The sequence below is a fragment of the Lygodium microphyllum genome, chromosome 20 (assembly GCF_053477565.2).
Source record: "Lygodium microphyllum isolate KBCC chromosome 20, Lygodium_microphyllum_v1.1.10, whole genome shotgun sequence".
Classification (NCBI taxonomy): domain Eukaryota; kingdom Viridiplantae; phylum Streptophyta; class Polypodiopsida; order Schizaeales; family Lygodiaceae; genus Lygodium; species Lygodium microphyllum.
This window is the reverse complement of record NC_141154.1, coordinates 101,574,722-101,596,485: the sequence shown is the minus strand read 5'-3', so window position 1 is coordinate 101,596,485 and position 21,764 is coordinate 101,574,722. Positions and strand designations below refer to the sequence as shown.

The following is a 21,764-nucleotide window of genomic DNA, read 5'->3' as shown; positions in this document are numbered from 1 at the left end:
TGTTGCCCAAGCTCCGTGCTTTGTCCAAGATGAGGCATCACATTTTCCCAAATATTTTGTGAATTTTCAGATTAAGAGGCATCATTCTTGCTTAACCCCATCTCACTATCTGTAATGCTCAGTTGAATACAATTTCGGCACTAGAGCAAAGCTTCTGACCTTCAATCAGGTACCTTGGACCCACCAATTCAAGGGAATTGATGGTGTCCTATTAAAGGAACCATGAGACCAGTCTTTCTTCTCGGATAGGGTGGTAAATAACTTGGTTAAACACTTAATTACAGCAATTAACAAATTTACAAAACTAAAATGCACAATTAACAATCTTGGATATTGGACAACCTGCTGGTTCCAAAACTAGTGCCCCTTGAGGCATTTCTTTAACTTTTTTTTCAAATGGAGGGAGTACAATTGAGATCCTCTGACCTCCTTGAGATCCTCTGACCTCCTTTGCTAATCCAAGTGGCTCTTATTGTTTAAATTGATTAGTAAGCCTCCAAACCAATTTTCCCTTGATTTTCTTGGAGATTCGCTTTCATGTTGCTCCTTGAAAGACAAATTCAGCCCCAAATTTGATATTACTTGGCTGGTCTCTTGAATCTCCCAGAAATTCCTCAATTCTAGTTGCTAGAATTCAAGTCCTAGGTCTTCAATTTTGAGCACGTATCCTGAGGTGGTTGTTGTAAATTAATATTTATAGCAAAGATTGATTGAAATCTCTTTCTTTGATGGCTCAAATTATTGAGATAACTTGAGAGATGGTTGGGGGATGAGAGAGAATGTTGTAGAGAGAAATTTCAGAGTTTCATCGCGAGAAATGTTGAAAAACTATTGGTGCGTTGCTCAAACATGCATGGAAGCTGTCACCTATAGCTTAGGACCACCAAAAAGATTGCAGCCCCAAACTGTATGCGACATAATCTGCATAGGACCTTGGGCTGCTGTCACCTGCTCTTGAAGGGCTTCAAATTGCTGTCACTTGTTGTAAGACGGATCCATGGTAGCTGCAAATCACATCAGCAGCATCTCCTTACTCTCCAACAATCATCTTCTCCCTTACAATGATTGGAATAGACTTTCATCACCCTCTAAAAACGTTTTCTCACTTGCATGGGCAAGTTTTGCCACGCGGTAGCCTTTTAATCCCATTTTTCAGCATTATCTAGCTTATTAAATCACTTTTTAAATATTAATTTAATAATTATTCTAGTGCTAAAAAAATTAATTCCACCAACCATTAATTAAATTGGCTAGGCTAATTTATATTCCAAGTATCCCTGAGTAGTTATTAGTCCTAAGATCAACATTAATTAATTAATTAATGCCTAGTCTCTAATGTCACCTTCGACATTAGTGGCCAATAAATTGGTCTATATGGAAATCTGACAATGGGTACTACCTAGTACCTATTAGGCATAACTTATTACAACTTTTACCTTTGACACCCACTGCATTCTCAGGATCCTTGGCCTGTTACCATGAAATAACTACCATGTGCATCACCTGTGCTAAATAACCTTGCATATTTGATTAATAACTAAATCAAATGTTATTGACAAGATTAACACATCTTAAAATTTCACGTCTCTGTGACCTGGTCAATAGTCACTAGCTTCTTTTCCTATTTCTAGGAATATTAAAATATTAAACATATATGAAAAGGTAAAACCATTTGTAACTTGAACCTCTATCTACGAATATTTTAATATTAGACATATATGAAAGGGTAATACCATTTGTAACTTGAAACTCTACACAAAACACTTAAGTTCCTCAACAATATAGAGCAAACATGTAACCATAGGACATGCACTTTGCCATGGAGCTGAAGCCATTCTCTAATCCCTTGATAATGTTGGCCAGTAGCCATGATATTCTCATAGTTAAGAAAAAGACAAAAAGCATTATGAATAACATCTGACCATTCTTTATCATATATTTTGATAGAATTATATATTTCTAAAATATTAATTAATTTCTGACAGCAAGAAAGAGAATTCATGTTATTCATTAAATTCTTTGGTTTATATGCATACAGTCCCACGGGGAGGGAAAGCCTGCCCCTTCAATAGAAGCTTTAACAACAATGCCTTATATTTACTTGTTTCATCCTCATTTGCCACACTAACCATAAGGCATTGCTACCACCATTGCTCTGAACTAGCAAACATATCATAGGGCACATTAGGGCAATTATCAATATCCTTACCACTAAATGAGCAAGATGATCCTTACACTCATGTAACATTCCCTGTGCGCATTGACATGCCATTTTGTGCCCGTTTTGGGCAGCCAAAATGGCATTTCAAGCAACCATCTCTAGTTAGCCTAAAGACTAGCATGGTGTTGGATTGTTTTAAAGCTCTCCTTTACCATGGTTAACATTTATTGTATATCATGCAAGAAGTCAAATACGGACTGCATTTTCACATTCTTTGAGCTTGATGGCAATAGATTGTTTCAAGTTTCAACTCATAACCATACATCAACATGAATGGGCTATATTCAATAGTAGAATGCTCAACATTGCTATAAGCAACCTCAGTATGTGGGACCTAGTGTTCTCACTTAGATCGATGACAAGAGATATACATGCAACATATCCTCCACGGTTTGATTTGTTCTTTTGCTTAGTCCATCAATTAGAGAATGTTCCAAGGACAACATAGATGGACGTGTCTCCAATTCCTTGACAAAGAAACTAGCCAATTCGCAGCTTTTAATGGTCATAATTGTCTAGATAAATTGAGCCATTTCAATCAATCGGTCTACCATTACCCAAATTGCATCATGGCATCAAATTTTTCCAAGGCAATCCCACTATAAGTCCAAGGAGATATTGCTCTACTTTTTATTAGGGATTTATAGAGGATGTAGCTGCCTGCTTGTTTTGCCATTAGCTTTGTTGATCTAACACTACAAGTACTCACACACACAAGACTCAACCGAACCTTCGTGTGCAGCCAACATGAGTACCACCTAATCAAGCCCAAGGTTTAGTTTATACCAAGGTGTCCTACACTAAGTGCATTATGAAATTCATATTAAATTTTCATGTGGATATCCTCATCAACGAGTATGCACACTTTGCCTTACTCCACAATTAAGACAACCAAAGCCTTTGCATGCACCCAATAGACTACCAACTAATCAAGGCCAAATTTTGGTGTATGCTAAGGTATATACTTGCTACAACTTACCACAACTTGGCCTTAGTGGCTCTTAGACTTGGGAACAAACAATAATTCAAACATTCACAATGATATCCTTGTCAATCCCATTTTTGTGCTTTTTATTTAGCCATGGCATCCAAAATTGAATGTTGGATCCCCAAGGAAGGATGAATGTTCCAATATATAAAGACTAATAGAAAGAAAGAAAGTTGGGGAGTTCATTCAAGTTACATGCATAGGAAGAAAGAAAATCATTTCGACATTTTTGCCCTTGCAAAACCGATCAAATTAGAACTTCAACAATGGCTGGTCAATAAAAGGCCAGATGACAACTGCTATTACTTAGTATTACCTTTGCACAAAATGGAGCAAGGGAGAAAATAGATAATAGCCAAAGCCCTTATAAAGAAACAAAAATGAGAAATTTACCATAGAAAAGTATGCAAATATAACCGTCAAACAAACACCTCTCCCATCACATGCAAAACAAAAAAGTGCCACCTTCCCTTAGAAATTAAGCATTAGAGGTCACCTTCAATGCAACATACCAGTTAGAAGATGTCAATAATCAGTTCTCAATATAGAGATACTAAAGCACACAAAGCTTGGGCCCCATAGCAAACAACCCCTACATTAAAGTTTTTTGTTTTAAGCTTCTCATAATCGAAAGAAGCACATATAAGCAAAGCAACCAACAGGCACATGGGCTGTCAAAACAATCTATGCGTCCAAATCAGCATTAAAATGAGAAACCTTGTCAAAGTATGATTGCTGTGAAAGCAAACCAAAGATAGTAGGGTTTGCAGGGGAGACACACAGTATGTATGGCAAACACTAAGAGAAAAGAGAAACTCAAAAAACACAAAAAAAGAAGAGGAATGATGAATCACTGAATCATGCTAAGTGAATCAAGCTGATATAGCGGAGCCGAAGCTCTGAAGATAACTACATTGTCGTGTCTGAATCAAGGAGCAACACAATAGCCAACTGTAGAGGGAGCGAGACCCAATCCTCGAGAGCTGCCGCAAATGAAGGATATGCTGAAATCTCTCTGAGATGATGGTTGCTATCAAGGCGACTGCTAGGCAGCCAACTGGAGAACAAAACACAAGAATATCTGATGAAGATCTCTCCATGTAAGTGGTTGTAGACAAGCAACTGCTGATAATGATAATGCCGTGTGAAAAGCGATGACACTTGATGATATTAGCAACAAAACGCAGGTGGAGATGGATGCAAAGGCCATGAGCTGTAACGTCCTCCTTGCGGCATGTCAACAGCAATGGAGAGGATGGAGAAAGCAAAGAAGAATATGCAAGAGAGTGATAGAGTGTCAAAAGGAATGAATGTGCAGGATTGGATGGAATGGGTGAAGTCGGTGCTATATTTATAGGCACAAATTGTCTCAAATGGCGCCCACTAAAGTCTCTCGAGTGGTTTCATTACTCTCTCAGGTGGATGTATTGAATGACTTGGTTTCTCAACACCCCCTCTCGGACCCACTACCCAAAAAGGAGCGAAAAAGAGGAGTATGAGAGAGAAGATCAACCCGAGGAGCCCAGTATTCCACTTATAAGGTAACATGTAGTGAAGTATAGTAGCCATGATGAGCTAATAGAACACAAAACTCAACCTCGAGAGAGAAGCCACAAGCTCTATTACTCCATGCTGGAAAGTATATGCAGGTCTAGCCACTAAGCCATGGCTGAAACATCCAAAGTCCGGAACTGAAAAGAACCAATAGATCCTGGGTGTCAAAGGATGAGTAAATAGATGAGGAAATGGGTGATGTGGCATAGAGATGTCAACCACCCCAACAATTGTCGACAAGGTGGGTGAAGAACCGTAAGATGAGAAAGGACCCCCTCTGAAGCCAAAGCAAAGGGATCCCCCGCTGAAGAAGGAATATGATCCCTGCGATTCGCCCTCTGAGAGACACATGAAATGAAGAAACTTGTGGATCATGGCCTCTAAAACATCTAAAGGCAAAAGAAATGCCACAGGCGATGCTGAAGAAGGTATATAGGGCTCCAATGGAACAAAGGCTAGGTAGCTCCCTGAGATGGCCTCTTGAACCTAAGCAGAAGGGGAAGTGGTGGGAGGGGAATCACACAAAATCTCCTCGATGCTTATATCGAAGTCCATGTTTGTGGAGCAAGACAAGGGAGGTGAGAAAATGGACAGCTCCTGGGGAGCTAGGGGTGGACAACAGTCATTATCTCTCAATGGAGCAAACTACGGAGCTGAAAAAGAGGAAGGAGTCACATAGCCTTTGTCTCTCAAAGGAGTGGACTGATGAGATTACGATATTCAACAATCACTATCTCTTGGTGGAGCGGCCTACAAAATCATGGGCCATGGCCATGGAAGCCATTACCTAAAAATAGGTGGGAACACCTCTGTAGCACATTGCGGCAGTCTCCAAGAGGTCATAGCGCTTGATGATCCTCCTTTTGCTCGTAAGTGCACATTGGGTGTGTGTTATTGCCTTTAGCGTAATACTCTAATAGCCAATACAAAACGATCTCTGTGGCGCAAAAGAAAGATGTGGCACAAGGAGTGACTCATGGTGGATGCATATACTCTAGTGGTGTGGGGAGCAAAGGTCGAAGTCTATAGTCTTTGGTAGTATGACCATTCTTGCCACAGTAGGGGCACCCAACGGGCTTTTCGTCAAGAGAAGACATAGCATCACAGTGTGAACTTGTAAAAGAAAGGGTGCAAGGAGAAGAAGATAAGGATAACTCCCAATAATGCAGTGGAAATGATGGATAATCACAAGATGTTGCTGCTCCTGCAACCTCTCTTTGCCTTCTTCAAAGTAGAGGATCTTCGGAGCTCTCTGAGTACCTCCGGCTTTGATACCATGTCAAAATATAACTGTTGTGAAAGCAAACCAAAGAGACAATAGAGATTGCAAGGGGAAACACAAAGTGTGTATGGCAAACACCGAGAAAAAAGAGAAACTCAAAAAACACTAAAGAAGAAGATGATGAATAATGAATCATTAAATCATGCTAAGTGAATCAAGCTAAAACAACGGAGCCAAAGCTCTGAAGATAACTACATTGTCATGTCTAAATCAAGTTGCAACACCTATAGGGAATTTGCACAATGAATGGAGCAAAACACAAGAATATATGATGATGATCTCTTTGTGTAAGTGGCTCTAGATAGGCGACTGCTGGGCAACCCTTCGAGAGTGAAGAAAACACAAAAACGCAAGTATCTGATGTAGGGCTGATAAAGAGGGCGTAACCTACTATAAGGGGCCTGAATCTACTACAAACGAAGCCTGATGTTGACACAAGGTTAGAAAGGCTGACACCAGATGATGTAGGCTGCAAAACACCACGTGGAGATGGATGCAAAAGCCATGAGCCATAATGTTCTCCTCATGGGGTGTGAGCGGCAGTGGAAAGGATGGAGAAAGGAGAGAAGAATATGGAAGAGAGTGAGAGTGTCAAAAGGAATGAATGTGTGGGATTGGATGGAATGGGTGAAGTTGCGCCGTATTTATAGGCATAGACTGTCTCAAGTGGCGCCCACTGAAGTCTCTTGGATAGTGCCCCAACATTAAACAATAATCCAAATAAAGCCTTTTTGGGGCTGTAAATGGAAACCAAGATAGGAATGAAGTAGGGGAAATGTACTGAATGACTTGGTTTCTCAACAAACCTCACACCATCTTGCTGCTACTATCACATGGATATCATTGTGGCAATGATTTAAGCCCAAAACAGAAAATTATATCGAAGCTTTAGTAAATGCACAAATGAAGAACATATACATGGATGCTTCTAACATTCATTTCAATTAACAAGCTAAAAGAGATGAAATATTGTAGCTTTTAGGCTTTCATTCTTACCAAATGCAGCTGCCACATGCCAATGTGGCCCAATTGGAGCAATTGACTGTATATTCTGAGTAGCTGAGACATCTATACTGTTACGCCCAACTCTGATCACAACTCCCTCAACAATAGTTCCCCTCCCATCAAATAGCTCCACCCTTTAAAACATTGCACTATTGATTCAGTGCACAGTAGTGTCACAAAATTCCAGGCAAACTATGAAAGACATCCTGGACTCTTTTTTTCCGGCATGCATAATACACAACATCATATTACTCGATACCTACTTGTCATTTATACCAAGCCGCAAGACCTTTGCCATGTGCCAAAATTCATCCCCTTCAACAGGGACTATCAAGCCCTACTACAAACACAAGAGCCACGAACAACCTTTTCAGAAGATTCCAAACGCAAGATTTGTTGCTGAACAAATTAAGCTTCAAAACTCAATAATGATAAGTACATTCTGAAAAACAAAATAGTTTGCTCCTGTGCTGGGCCAATTACCATGCAAGATGAAAATCATGAGAACTTTTTATCAGTTGATGGAAATCAAATCGTTCAAAAGACTCTTTGAAATCGTTGACAACATTCATCCTGGCTCCTTCAATACTCTCTTTTTTCGATACACTTTTTGGTGCACATATCAGTCCAGCAAATATCAACCAAGTAATGCTACCAATGTTGATGCCCACACCCCAGTTGGTTAGCAGGACAGAGACCTTTTGCTGAGATGAACTGATGCAATCTACTAATTTTACGGCACAATCAATGGATAATTTATGAAAATTGTGCATACATTAGGGATTATTGTGCATGTAGGGCTTTTTGAAACCCTAATCCTAACCACTACTGGCAGAAAGCATGATGTGATGTATGAAATGTCATGCACTACAATGTAACACATCATTCAAAGACAGTTCCATGTGGAGCCGCGTATCTCATGTGAGGAGCAAATTGTGCAACACATGCTAGTGAGATGAATTGATGTAATGTGATGTGTCACATATCAGCTTCCTAGTAGCTGAAGAACTAATAGCATGTGTGCTATTAATTTGCTCATGTGTGAACAATGACAAGATGGGTTCTTGAAGAGTTGGCTATGCTAACAATGTGACAAAGTAAGAAAGTTGACCAATAGCATGGTAAAACATAATCCCAATGAAGGCATCAAACTTGCTTTTTTTTTTTGAGAAAAGAAAAATCTATTTAATAACACTTGGAGAAATTCCCCTAATGTAAAATTCAAAGTACAAAGTAACTTTGTAGCGAGTGTCTAAGTGCATTACATGTACAATGGTTGTGTGAATAACCAATCTAGTGGGCATACTTGTTAGAGTGCAGCGGTGCGGAAGCGTAGGACTGAGAGAGAGAGAACACAGAGAGAGAAGAGAGAGAAAGAGACAGTGGAAGATGAAGATCTGCTGTATAAAGTGTGCTGTATACAAAGATATGCATATATGTACACGGGCGCAGTGCGCTGGACTGCGTGTCTCCACCTCAACGATGCAACCTGCTGTTCACCTCGAAGTCCGCTGCAGTCTACACTGTCTCCTGTCAGAAATCTGCGAACAGAGACGGAATCTGCGCGAGCCACCAGTCTGTAATCTGCGAGCAGAAAAGTGTCCAAGACTGCTGGAAAAGTCGGCTATAAATAGCCAAAAAACTGGGCGAAAAAGACAGGCAGGTCGGCTGCATTTAAGCCGACTCGTGCAGTACCAGGTCGGACTGCCACGACTGGTCAGTCCGACTGACCAGGATCTGATCTGCTAACACCCCCTCTCAGAGCCTGGGCGGGGCAGAAGCCTGAGGGATCTGGAATGTCTCCGAAGTAGAGCCTGGGAAAGTGCCTTCGTAAACAAATCTGCAAGATTGTCCTCCGTCTTGCAGTACTCCACGGTGATGGTCTCATCCAGAAGCTTCTCTCTAATGAAGTGGTATTGGATCTCTATGTGCTTCGTCCGGGCATGAAAAACAGGATTCCATGCCAAGGCAATGCAAGTCTCATTGTCGCATTGCAGCAAAGTAGGACGAGTCTGGGGGCAGCCAAGCTCCTCCAACAATCTCCGAAGCCACACAGCCTCACATGTGGTGGAAGACGCGGCCCGATACTCCACCTCAGTAGACGAAAGGGCTACCGTGGGTTGCTTCTTGCTACTCCATGAGATAACACCTACACCCAAGGTAAAACAGTAACCTGTTGTAGACCGCCTGTGGTCCACATCACCGGCCCAATCGGAGTCGCTCCAACCTGCAAGAACAAGATCTGAACCACCTGTGCCTGCTGGATAGTGAATCCCTAAATCAGACGTCCCCCTCAAATACCGAAGTATCCTCTGAGCAGCTTGCCAATGCACCGTCTAAGGTTCACTCATGAACCCTGCCAAGAGCCCAACAGCAAAACAAAGATCAACACGAGTGTTGAGGAGCCAAATTAATGATCCAATCAACTGACGATAGCGGGAAGCATCCGCCACGAGAGAAGCTGAATGGGAAGTGGCCTTCCAGTTCGGATCCATAGAAGTAGAAAGGATCCGACAATCCTCCATCGCAAAAGAAACCAAAAGCTCCTATACATATCTCTGCTGAGAGATGAAAATCCCCCTCTGAGACTGATAAATCTCATGGCCCAAAAAGAAATGGAGTAGACCCAAATCCGTCATCTCAAACGTCCGATGTAAAGCTGCCTTCGTCTCTTTGACCTTCTGTGCATGATCACCTGTGACAATCAAATCATCAACATACAACACAAAAAGCACACAACCAGCCTCGGAAGTATGTACATAAAGCTGCGGATCGGTCTTGGAACGCCGATATCCCAACTGTGACTGAAGGAACGAATCAATCTTCTCGTTCCATGCACGCGGAGCCTGCTTGAGGCCATACAAGGCCTTCTTCAACCTGTAGACTTTCCCATTTGAAGATCCAAAGCCAGGAGGCTGCTCGACATAGATCTCCTCCTTCAAATCACCATTGAGGAAGGCCGACTTCACATCCAACTGGTAGACAGGCCATCTTCTATGGCCAGCCAAGGCAAGAACAGCTCGAATAGTCGCCATACGAGCAGTGGGGGCAAAAGTGTCATGGCAATCAATCCCTGGGCGCTGTGCAAAACCTTTAGCAACAAGGCGAGCCTTGTGCTTGTCCAAAGAACCATCACTAAGGTACTTGGTCTTGAAGACCCATTTGACGCCAATCACCTTCTTATTCAGGGGGCGTGGCACAAGTAACCAAGTGCCATTCCTCTCAATAGCCTCCAACTCGGTTTCCATAGCTTTCTTCCATGGTGCGGACTGTAAAGCCTCCTTCACGGAGGTGGGCTCTCGATCCTGCATAACACGGGTCATCAAACAATAGTTAGAGCAAACAAGCTCCGTAGAATGTGCCTGGTGCCGCCGTGATCGCCGCGGACCATCCTGCGGTCCCCACTCCTCAGGGACCCCCTCGATCCCTGAATCACGGAGTGTGTCACGGGCCCAATGAGGAGGAGGCCGGACCTCTCCTCGTCTCTCCCCATCAGCTGAAGACTCTGGGATATCCACCAGTGGTATCTCCTCGGGGGTGACCGGTGGAACAGTAGACGCTGTATCAGAAACAGAATCAGAATCAAAAGACGCGGGCTCCAAAGGAACTGTCGCGGGAGCCCAACTCTCCCCAGGATCTCCAAGAACGGGATACTCCTCACCTGCTGCTATGGCCGGAACCTCCACGAACCGAACATCTCGACTGGTGTACACATCCCGCTTGACAGGATCATACAAACGATAGCCTTGGGACTCGGAGCTGTAGCCAACAAACACCTGTCTTCGGAAAGCTGCTTCAAATTTATCACGATGAGCCTTGGGAATGTGAACATAGGCATCACACCCAAAAACCCTAAAATAAGAAACATCGGGCTTAGTCCCAAAGTAAGCCTCAAAAGGTGTCATCCCATCAACGGCCGAAGTGGGGAATCGGTTAAGAATGTGGACTACAGTAACCACAGCCTCGGCCCACAGAAACTGAGGTGTCTGTCGGTGCTCCATCATGGTGAGCGCCATCTCGATCACACTTCGGTTCTTCCGTTCAAGAATGCCATTTTCTTGAGGAGTGTTGGTATTAGCAAACTCCTGGTGAATGCCATTATCTGCACAAAAACGAGCAAACTCATTAGAAACAAATTCACCACCCTTGTCGGATCACAAGGTCTTCAATCTCCGGCCTGATCGGTTCTCCTCAAAGAGAAGCCAATCCTTGAAGTGGGAGAAAGCTTCTGACTTCAATGCCAAGAAATAGGCCCATGTCATCCTGCTGTAGTCATCTACGATCAGCATGAAGTACGAGCTCCCTCGCAAGGACTCGTTCCTCACAGGGCCACAAAGATCCGTAGATACAAGCTCCATCGGTGAAGTAGACCGCCGTGAAGCTTTGTTGGGAATTGCATCCCTATGCTGTTTCCCACAAATGCAGGAGACGCATGGCCGCTGGCTCACCACTATGTCCGGCAACCCTCGAACAAGCTGTCCACGTGACGCCCTCCAAAGATAATCATAGTTGAGGTGACCAAACCGAGCATGTCATAGCTCTGACTATGTCTGAGAGGTAAGAAGAAGAGTAGAGAGAGCGGTAGAAGACTTCAATTTGTAGATGCCGTTCTCCTCACATCCTAATGAGAGAATCTTTCTTGACCCACGATCAAGGACTCGCACCGAATCACTGTCAAACTCCACCAGAAGTCCAAGGGAACAAAGCTTATGAACTGACAGTAGATGATATCCTAAACCTGGTACATGCAAGACCTCTGAGGTATGGGTACCACCACGTCCATCTGGAATAAGTTGCATCTCACCCCGTCTTGCAATAGACACCGAAGAGCTATCTCCAATGAGAATCTGCCCACGCGAAGGTCGCAACTGGGCAACACCATCTGATGAAGGAGTCATGTGCTGGGAGGCACCACTGTCAAGGATCCACTCTCAAGCCTGGGGAGTTGTCATCGCAGCATCAGAAGCATTCGGTGGAGTCCTCAATGACAGCTAGATGAAGAAATGCAGCTTATGAGGGTCCAGCCACCACTCCAGAATCCTTCGTGTCCTTCTTGTTGGTGTCCTTCTTGTCTTTGTCAAGGCAATCCTTCTTCCAATGGCTAGTCTTTCCACAAATATGGCATGTGGATTCTTTGTCCTTGTCCTTGTCCTTCTTTGACTTGTTATCCCCCTTTTTCTTCTTTTGGTCATTCCCCTTCTTCTGAGAGGCTTGACCTATCAGGGCCTCCGACTTGGAAGCATTTTGTCCCTTCAGTTGTTCCTCTTGGTCCAAGACCATAGGAACCAACTCTTCCCACCGAAGAGTGGACTCCCGCCCCGAAGTAATAAGGGCGGAGTAGAAAGCACCGAATCGTGGCGGCAACTGGGACAAGAGTGTGATCGCCATGTCTTCCGAGGAAATCGGCTTCCCCGCATTCTGAACCTGCATCTGAAGCTGTCTAAGCTTATTGATGTGCTCCAGCAACGAAGAAGACTTGTTCACGGACAAGGTCCGCATCTGTACCTCCAAAGAAACCCGCTTCATAAGGGTCATCCGGTTATACATGTGATCAAGCTCCAGCCATATCTCCCAAGCCACCGTCAAGTGCTCGATGTGAGCTATCACGGCTGTAGTACAAGACAGAAAAAGAAAGGAACGAATCCTGGCATTCAGTTTGTCCCAGTGAGACTGTGCCTTGGCCAACTCCGCACGAGCATCGGAAGAGAGTTTGGACTCATCTCTCATCGAGGGCCGGTCGATCTCCTCCTGTACAAGCTCCGCCAAATCATAGGACTCTAGGATGGCCAACATCATCACGCGCCAGATGCGGTAGTTGTCGCCATCGAGCTTCTGATTTGCGGGAAGAGCCGGTAAGACAAGCACCTTCCGGTCCATAATCGTCTAGAACTCCAAGTCAATCTCTGTAGACATCTTCACCTGTAATGCCTTCGCAAACGCAAAAGCAGCCCCCTCTGACTGTAATAACGCAGCCTGCTAGGGCTCTTCCGCGTCCCGAAACTTCTTCACCCGCCGGAGGCGATGAAAAAGCAAAACCTGCACTTGAAAGCTGAACACTCAAACTTCCTCCTCGTCAAACAGCAGAAAACAGCAGTAAATCCACCACCTGGACTCCTTTCCCACGCGCCCACGCTCGTTTCAGCCTTGTTCCGAGGCGCAGCCCTCCTGCCTGCCCTCAAACGCTGAAAACACAGCCTTGTGTCGCGATGAAAACTCCTCTTCAGGTTGGTTCTGCACTCAATCAGCCCTTCTACACTGCTCTGATACCATGTCAGAGTGCAGCGGTGCGGAAGCGTAGGACAAAGAGAGAGAACGCAGAGAGAGAAGAGAGAGAAAGAGACAGTGGAAGATGAAGATCTGCTGTATAAAGTGTGCTGTATACAAAGATATGCAGATATGTACACGAGCGCAGTGCGCTGGACTGCGTGTCTCCACCTCGACGATGCAACCTGCTGTTCACCTCGAAGTCCGCTGCAGTCTGCACTGTCTCCTGTCAGAAATCTGCGAACAGAGACGAAATCTGCGCGAGCCACCAGTCTGTAATCTGCGAGCAGAAAAGTGTCCAAGACTGCTGGAAAAATCGGCTATAAATAGCCAAAAAACTGGGCGAAAAAGACAGGCAGGTCGGCTGCATTAAATGCAGCCGACTGGTGCAGTATCAGCTCGGACTGCCACGTGGCAGTCCGACTGACCAGGATCTGATCTGCTAACAATACTAACATGGGACATGTTTTGGGGACGGGGACGGGGATGGGGACAGGACTTGCCATACCCTATTACCATGAGAGCAGGCTCTAACATGGGGACAATACTAGAACGGTATGGGGACAAGATGGGACTAGGACAGAAAGCTAAAAAATCCCCTATTACTATGTTGGTGGGCTATAATGCCAGACCATGTAAGGGGACACGTGAAAAAAAGTGCCAGAGTCCCAAATCCATACGAAGGCCTCTCTCCTCCTTATCCTGTCACATCCTCTCTGCAACCTCTCCCATCTCCTGTGAAGATTGTGGATGATCTCTCTCCAAATCCTCAAAAGAGCCTTAGTCATAGATACATCCTGAAGGTCAATGATGTGGTTCCACCTTGCGGTCCAAATGTACCAAGTTATAATGCTAGCAATCAACTCCCATCTATGACAATGTCCCTCGGCCCAGTACACGTGAGAAATCTGGAGTGGAAATCCTGCTCAAATGATGTCCAATAATGAGGAAAGACTAGCTCCCCTGAACATCCACATGTTGGGCCTCTATCTATGACACAAGCTATAGGCCTCCAAGTCACGACCATGCTCTCTTTTGTGCCGTGGAATGTCATCCTAAGGGCTCTCCTCCAAACCACCTAAGCTCTGGGACTGTCCCATAGGCAATGTCTCTGTGTCTCCTCTAGCTCACTGCATCTCCCACACGCCACTAGGTCCCTGCACTGTCCAAGATTAGTGCCAACTGCTAAGCTCCCGTGGGCTAATAGCCATAGGAAGAGGAATATTTTCCTATGCCTAAAGCTCTCGTCTAGCCTCCTCCAAAAATCTGATAAGAAATGCTTTAAGATGCCCTATCTGTGCCAATGGGAGGCAGCCACAGGCTGTGCTCTAATCCTGTGCATATGTATCCTTTTCCCAAGCCTAGTAGTATAGCCAAAGAAGGCCACATCAAATGAACTTTATTTTTATTTTGAGTGTGCTTGCTCAATTTTCTTTAAAATTTACACCACTATAAGGAAAACCTTGATTTGCATGATGAATTCACATAAGAAGTTTGAATTCTAATGCGAGTGATAAGTATTTTGCTACTTTAGATGTGTAGAAAAATGAATTTTGCAAGCATAATCGCATTGTTTTGCCTAAAGAACTGGGTTGAACATAGAAACATTGTTTTATTTTCCAATATTGACACTTGCCTAGCCAAAGGGGATATGTGGTAAAGAGCAGGTTGCACCAAAATAGAAATAAGGGCAATGTGCCAAATAAAAGAGAGGCAGTCAATATTTCAATTGACATGCAGATGATCCATATACATGCACGCAAGATAATGGTGAATTGAAGGGATGCGCTTGCATGTATGTGTAATGTACGTGTGGTGACCCCCAAATATGTGACTCATTGACTAGGAACCAAAAAGTGAGTTAACTTTTTTACTAACTTACCGAGATAGTTTAAACATGTAGACACATTACATTTATCACATGTTTTGAAATTTTCCTAGATGTAAAAGAGGGGAATCGGTAAAAGTTAGAAACCCTAGCATGGTTTTCTTTTTCCTTATTTTGGGTCATCTAAATATAGTGCTACGGCTAAAGGTTGTCAAGAGAATTACAAGATGCTTATCTACCAAAGTTGGCTGGTTGCTTTCCTATTTCATTCATTGTTTACTTCTCTCTTACTGTTGTATCGACCTAGTTTCTTCTTGGTGATCATGTGGGAAGATTGTATAGCCTTCAAGCTTTCTGCCTAGACTTTGTCTACAGGTGTGTGAGCTATTTTAACAGGGTTCCCAAGTGGCCATGAATCTGGCCAAATGGTTGTCCAGAATCTTTGCATGTATGCCTGGATTGAATAGTGTGTGGGCACATTTCAGGCACTGTACAGCTGTTCTCCTTCAATCCCCATCATCAAAAGCATTAGTTTACTAAAGAATCTTGCAGCTTGCAGACTACATCATTGCCTTTGGTTACTTTGGGGCTGAAGATTGAAGAGCAAAAGACGGGCAGATAGGTTGAAATTCCATGTTTGAAGTTTGTGTGCTCTTGTGATCTTTCTTTCATGAATATAACTCATAGAGGAATCATACACTGCCCAGTTGCAACTAGTCTAATGTGTGTCCAGGCCTACTTTGCCACTTTGTCTCTATTTTACATTTTCGGTTCAATTTGCAGTTATCTTATAAAGCAACCATGTGAAGACTGCAATGAGCTGTGTACTCAGCAATAAACACCAGTGTTGTGGGGAACAAGAGAGAATGTGGAGATGGAAATCTCAAACACCTTGTAGCTCTAGTCAACATTGAGAGAGAGCATGCTAATCACCACGAAACTTCCAAATCAATATGTGGCTCAAATAACAACATCAAACACACTCCCTTGCACAACTCAAAATCGCTATCATGCATGATGAAAAAATACTCAATTTAAAAGATACAATCTGTTAAAGCAAGGTATACAAGGGCTTGCTCCAAAGATACAACATATATAAAGCATCACTAAAAAGTATGCACAATCAAGCACCAGTCGTCTTCACTCTAAAAAACTCCTCAAGGCGGTCAACTCCCAACCTCTCTTGAAGTAGACATCACACTAGAGCTCTCCCCTCCTCAACCTACACTGTCTTCATGATCCTCCGTATGGCTCCAAAGCAACACATTGCTTGAGCTCTTCAAAACAAAACTCCAAGGATTGAAGAGGATGCAGGGAAGAGAGGTTGTGTTGTGCCTTACAAGTAGACCCTTGTCACGAGGACATGAAATTTTGATGCTTTGCTTAGCAATTGATTAAGTTGTTAATCAAATGTGCAAATGTGAGGTGCATATATGATGTGCAGTAGTTATTTCATAGTGATGGGCCAAGGACCTTTGAAAGTCACTGGTTGTCAAAGGCAAAAGTTGCAATAAGTTATCCTTGACAGGTACCAAATGGTATTTGTTGATAGATTTTGGCCTAGAAGATTTTATTAGCCATTAATGTCAATGGGTACATTAAGAAAAAGGCATTAATTAATTAATTAATGTCAATTCACGGGCTAATAAATACTCAAGGTTGTTTGGATGACCAATTGGCCTAGCCAATTTAATTGTTGGTTGGTATAGTTAATTTTTTGAGCAAGAATTAATAGTTAAATTACTTTTAATTAGGCTGAAAATTGCTGGAAAATGGGAATTCGAAGGTTGCCACTTGGCAAAACTTACCCATACAAGGGAGAAAAACGTTCTTGGGTGGAAGTCCATTCCAACCATTGTGAGAGAGAAGCAAGCTATTGGAGAGGGAGAAGACATTGTTCACCATTCTACAACATTGGATATCTGCCCTTTCACATGTTTGAAGGCCTACAACAGCACAAGCAACAGCACTAGAAAGCCTAAAGCATGCAAGCGACAACAATTGGAGGGTAGCAACAGCCATTTTTGGCTCCGAACTGAAAACAATTGTAGGTTGGACTCTCTCGATCAAGGCAGTAGCAAATTGGAGGTAGTTTTCACGAAGAAAATCAGAAATTTCTCTCTCTACAGCATTCTCTCTCGTTCTTCAACCATCTCTCAGCTCCCCTCAACATTTTCCTGCAATCTAAGTCATCAAAGGAAGAGATTTCAATCAATCTCTGTTGTTAACCCTAATTTACAGCAAAAATAAGGATTTTGACAATTACCTTGGAATATGTGCTCAAAATTAAAGGCTACTTGAATTCTAAAGCTAAAATTAAAGAATTTTAGGGAGATTCAAGAGGCCAACCAGCCAATTTCAATTTGGGACTAAATTTGTCTCGCAAGGAACTAAGGTGAAGGCCAATTCCCCAAGCAAACCAAGGGGCAAATTGGTTTGAAGGCTTGCTGGTCATTAACGACAACAAGTAGCACTTGGATTAGCATAGGAGATTTGGTGAATCTAAATTGTACTCCACCCATTTGCAATAAAAGATAAAGAAATACTAAAAGGGATGCCAATTTTGGGGCCAACAGGTTGTCCATTGTCCAAGATTTAAGAGATAATGAAACCAACCTTCCTCCTTGCAGAGGGTGGTAATAACCTGATTTAACAATAATACATCAAATAAATAAATCACATAAATTGAAGTGCACACTTTACCACTTTTACCTTGGATAATGGATAGCCTGTTGGCCCCAAAGCTAGCACCTCTTTCGGTATTTCTTTATATTTTATTGCAAATGGATGGAGTACAACTAAGATTCACCGATCTCCTCTGCTAATCCAAGTGCTACTTGCTGTCATTAATGGCCAGCAAGCCCTCAAACCAATTTGCCTCTTAGTTTGCTTAGGGAATTACCCTTCACCTTGCTCCTTGCGAGAAAAATTTAGCCCCAAATTAAAATTGACTGGCTGGCCTCTTGAATCTCCCTGAATTTCTTCAATTTCACCTACTGAAATTCAAGTCTTAGCCCTTAAATTCTAGCATGCATTCCGAGGTAGCTATCAAAACCCTAATTTTTGTTGTAAATTAGAGCTTGCTATAGAGACTAATCGAAATCTCTTGCTGTGATGACTCAAGTATTGGAAAATGATGAGGAAAGTTTAGAAATGGCTAAAGAATGAGAGAGAATGCTATAGAGAGAGAATTTTTTAATTTTCTTCACAAAAATAAACCAATTCGAGCGGTGTAATAGCCCTTCTAGAAGTAACATGTGGATGGGGCTGCCTATGTTGCTTCTCCCTCAAGCAATCAGGGCAAAAAGTACAAACAGAGGGAAATCTCGAAGTCCCTCCACCATCTTCCTTTGTGAAGCCCACCTATTAGCATCAGAGTTGAGATGCCCACATCGAGCATGCCAAAGCAATCCAAGCTCGTGGGAAGTCCTCGCAATTGATGGGAATAAAGGGCCATCGTGCCTTTTATATGTGCACGGGTGTGAATACACCCTTAGCACATTGTACTTTCATACATATATCTATCTAAAAACCTAAAGTGGTACACTCGTCATTGTTTTGAAAAACGTGTTCACTCTCTACTCTGCTCTCTCACACTCTCTCTGTCTCTCTAACTGCGTGTAACGACTGTCTACCTCGATCTCCGTGCCTAACCTTTCCCTACAAACTGGTATCAGAGCCAATGGCTCACTCAAGCTGTTGAGGGGTAGATCAGCAAGTGTAACAGTCTTGTGGACTGTTGAGAGGTGCAGGTGGCACGCAGAGTCTCATGTAACAGTCTTGTGGACTGTTGAGGAGCGGGCGACATCTGCGTGACCAGTCGAGCTACGTGACAGGTGACGGGCTGCATGACGGGGGCTCCACATGAACTATCAACCTACAGAACGACAGGTGGTTGCACGACGGGACTCCACAATTGACTTGCGAATGGGCGACGGGGGCGACCAGCTGATGCGGCGTGAGGGACCTGCAACAGGCGCCGTGTCCAGTGGGGCGACCAGCGCAAACGGTGAACAAGCGAAGTCAGCGTCACAGCGCACGATTAACGAGTCAACGGACCCGTCATCAATTTTTTTTTTCCTCTTCAAAATCCTTTGAAATTCCCCTCTCTAACCAAGGTTTCGCACACGTAAGCACAAAATCTCAGATCTATGCAAAATCGGCTCAGAAATTTGGGGCTTTTCTCGAATCTGGGGATCTCAACACAGAAATTGGACAATCTGACTCAGAAATTGCAAAGTCGGTGTACATTTGCATGGGAATTTTGGGGCTTTTCACATTTCAGTGAAATTCTTTCAATTTCATTGAAAGTAATGCACACGGGACTTGGAAAATTTGGGGATTTGTCCAAATTTGGTGTGAGCAAGATACAACAGTGATATCTATCTCGCAAATTGCAGGAATTTATGACATTTTGTCCCCGACATTTGGGGCTTTTCATGTACATGCACAAATTGGGCTGAAATTAACCCAATTTCTTGACATTGAGGCACATTGGACCCCGTGCAATTTAGGGCTTGTGCAGTTTGGGCAAAATTTGTGCAGCATTGGTCATTTTATGTACATGTAGGTTGAATTCCGCGCAATTTGGATATCAACACTTGGTAAAATTTGGGGGTTTTGCTGAAATTGCTTTATTTTGGCAAAATTGGACAGTCCTATGCATGACAGAGGAAATGCAGATGTGTGTTTGACGCTTTGAGCACAAAATTTTGGGGCTTTTGACCATTCATGTCAAATTTTATGCTTTGCACGCTCAACCATAGAGCTATCAATTTCTGATGCCTTGCTGCTCAACATTGAAGTTTTGGATTCTGCATATGCTATATGGACTAGACTGGAAGAACTATATGCACAGAAGAGTGCTGCAAGCAAAGTGTATTGACTGAAAAAGCTTATGGATTTGCGTATGAAAGAAGGTACAGCAATGTCTACTCACTTGAGTGAGTTTAACTCCATTTTCAGCCAGCTGGTTGCCTTGAAGTTCATGATTGATGAGGAATTTAAGGCTACTTTCTTGCTTTGCACTCTACCAGAGAGTTGGGATACATTCAGGACTGCTATGAGCAATTCTAATTTTGTATGGTGATGTAGAGAGTGCTCTACTTATGGAAGAGATGAATTGGCAGAACAATGCATCCAGTAAGTCTTCCAGTGCTTTGCATACTAGAGGCAGATCACAGCAAAAGGGCAAATATGATAGCAAGGGACGCAGTAAATCACGTGGCAAAGATGTTGAATGCCATCATTGTGGCAAGAAGGATCACTTTAAACATGACTGCTACAAATGGAAGAAAGAGAAAGAAAAAGACAAGAAGACAGATGATTGCAAGGAAGAGAAGAAGGACAGTCAACCTAAGAAAAGCAATGTAAAAATTGAAGAGGTGAATGTAGTCACTCATGATAGTGATAGTGGGAGTGATGTACTCTTTGTCTCTTCACATTTTGGTACACATGCTTTACTTGCAGATACAGATGATGACATGCATACCTCGATTCTTGATTCATGTGCTTCCTTTCATGTCACCCCTCATCGTGAGTGGTTTTCCGCCTATACAGGGAGTCGACATGGTGTTGTCCATCTTGGGAACAGCTATGCATGTGACATTGCAGGTATTGGCAGTGTGCAGATAGAGTTTCAACATGGCTTTGTCTTTACGCTTCAGCATGTACGGCATGTACCTCAGCTCAAGAAGAGCTTGATTAGCACAGGGCAACTAGATGATGATGGTTTTCATGCCATCTTTGGTGATGGAAAATGGAAGATCTGTAAGGGATCTAGGGTTATTGCCAAAGGTTGCAAGAGCGATACGTTGTATCCACTTCATGTATCTAGTGTGCGTGACCATGTTGTTGCCGTGACCGAGCAGCCAAGTGTTTCTTTGTGGCATGGCCGGTTGGGACACATGAGTCAAACAGGAATGAAAGTGCTTTCTTGTTTGGGTTACTTGCCTCGTCTTCATTATGCTGATTTTGAGCATTATGATCATTGCATTTATGGCAAACATGCACAAACGTCTCACAAAAAGTCTCTTTCTTTGAAAGCTTCTCCTCTAGAGTTAGTACATTCAAATGTATGTCAAATGCCAGGATTATTTTTAGGGGGAAAGAAATATTTTGTCACCTTTGTCGATGATGCTACACGGAAAGTATGGGTTTACCCTATTCGTAGCAAGGATGAAGTGCTTGACAAGTTTAAAAAATTCTTGGCATTGGTTGAAAATCAGACAGATAAGACACTTAAGTGTCTTCGCTCTGACAATGGTGGGGAATATGTGTCCAAAGCTTTTCAGGCACTTTGTGACAGCAAAGGGATAAAGAGGGAGCTCACTGCCCCTCATAACCCACCCCAAAATGGAGTTGCAGAGCGTATGAATCGGACCATACAGGATAAGGTCCGTACGATGATGTCTCATGCTGCATTACCCCATGGTTTTTGGGCAGAGGCTGTTATGACAACCGTTCACTTGATTGATAGGTCACCAAACAAATCTTTGGGGAGGGGAGTTTCCTAAGAAGCGTGGTCGGGCAAGCCACCTTCATATACTCATCTAAAAGTGTTTGGCTGCAAGGCTTTTGTGCACATTCCTAAAGAAAAACGCAACAAACTTGAGCCAAAGTC

At 43.2% G+C, this 21,764-nt stretch overlaps 1 protein-coding gene across 4 annotated transcripts in view; it reads right to left on the bottom strand.

The window, feature by feature from the left end:
* Positions 1-21,764, bottom strand: part of LOC148019174 (methyltransferase) — a 68,053-nt gene that overhangs the window by 23,745 nt on the left and 22,544 nt on the right. For 3 of the 4 annotated variants that reach the window (XM_087660717.1, XM_087660715.1, XM_087660716.1), the window contains exons 2-3: positions 7,314-7,387; positions 7,042-7,184 (exon numbers count right to left, since the gene is read on the bottom strand). In XM_087660717.1, coding sequence (XP_087516843.1) covers positions 7,042-7,184; positions 7,314-7,387 — 217 coding nt within the window. Of the gene's footprint in view, positions 1-7,041; positions 7,185-7,313; positions 7,391-21,764 lie in introns of all 4 variants that reach the window. The other variant, XM_087660718.1, reaches the window with a different exon arrangement.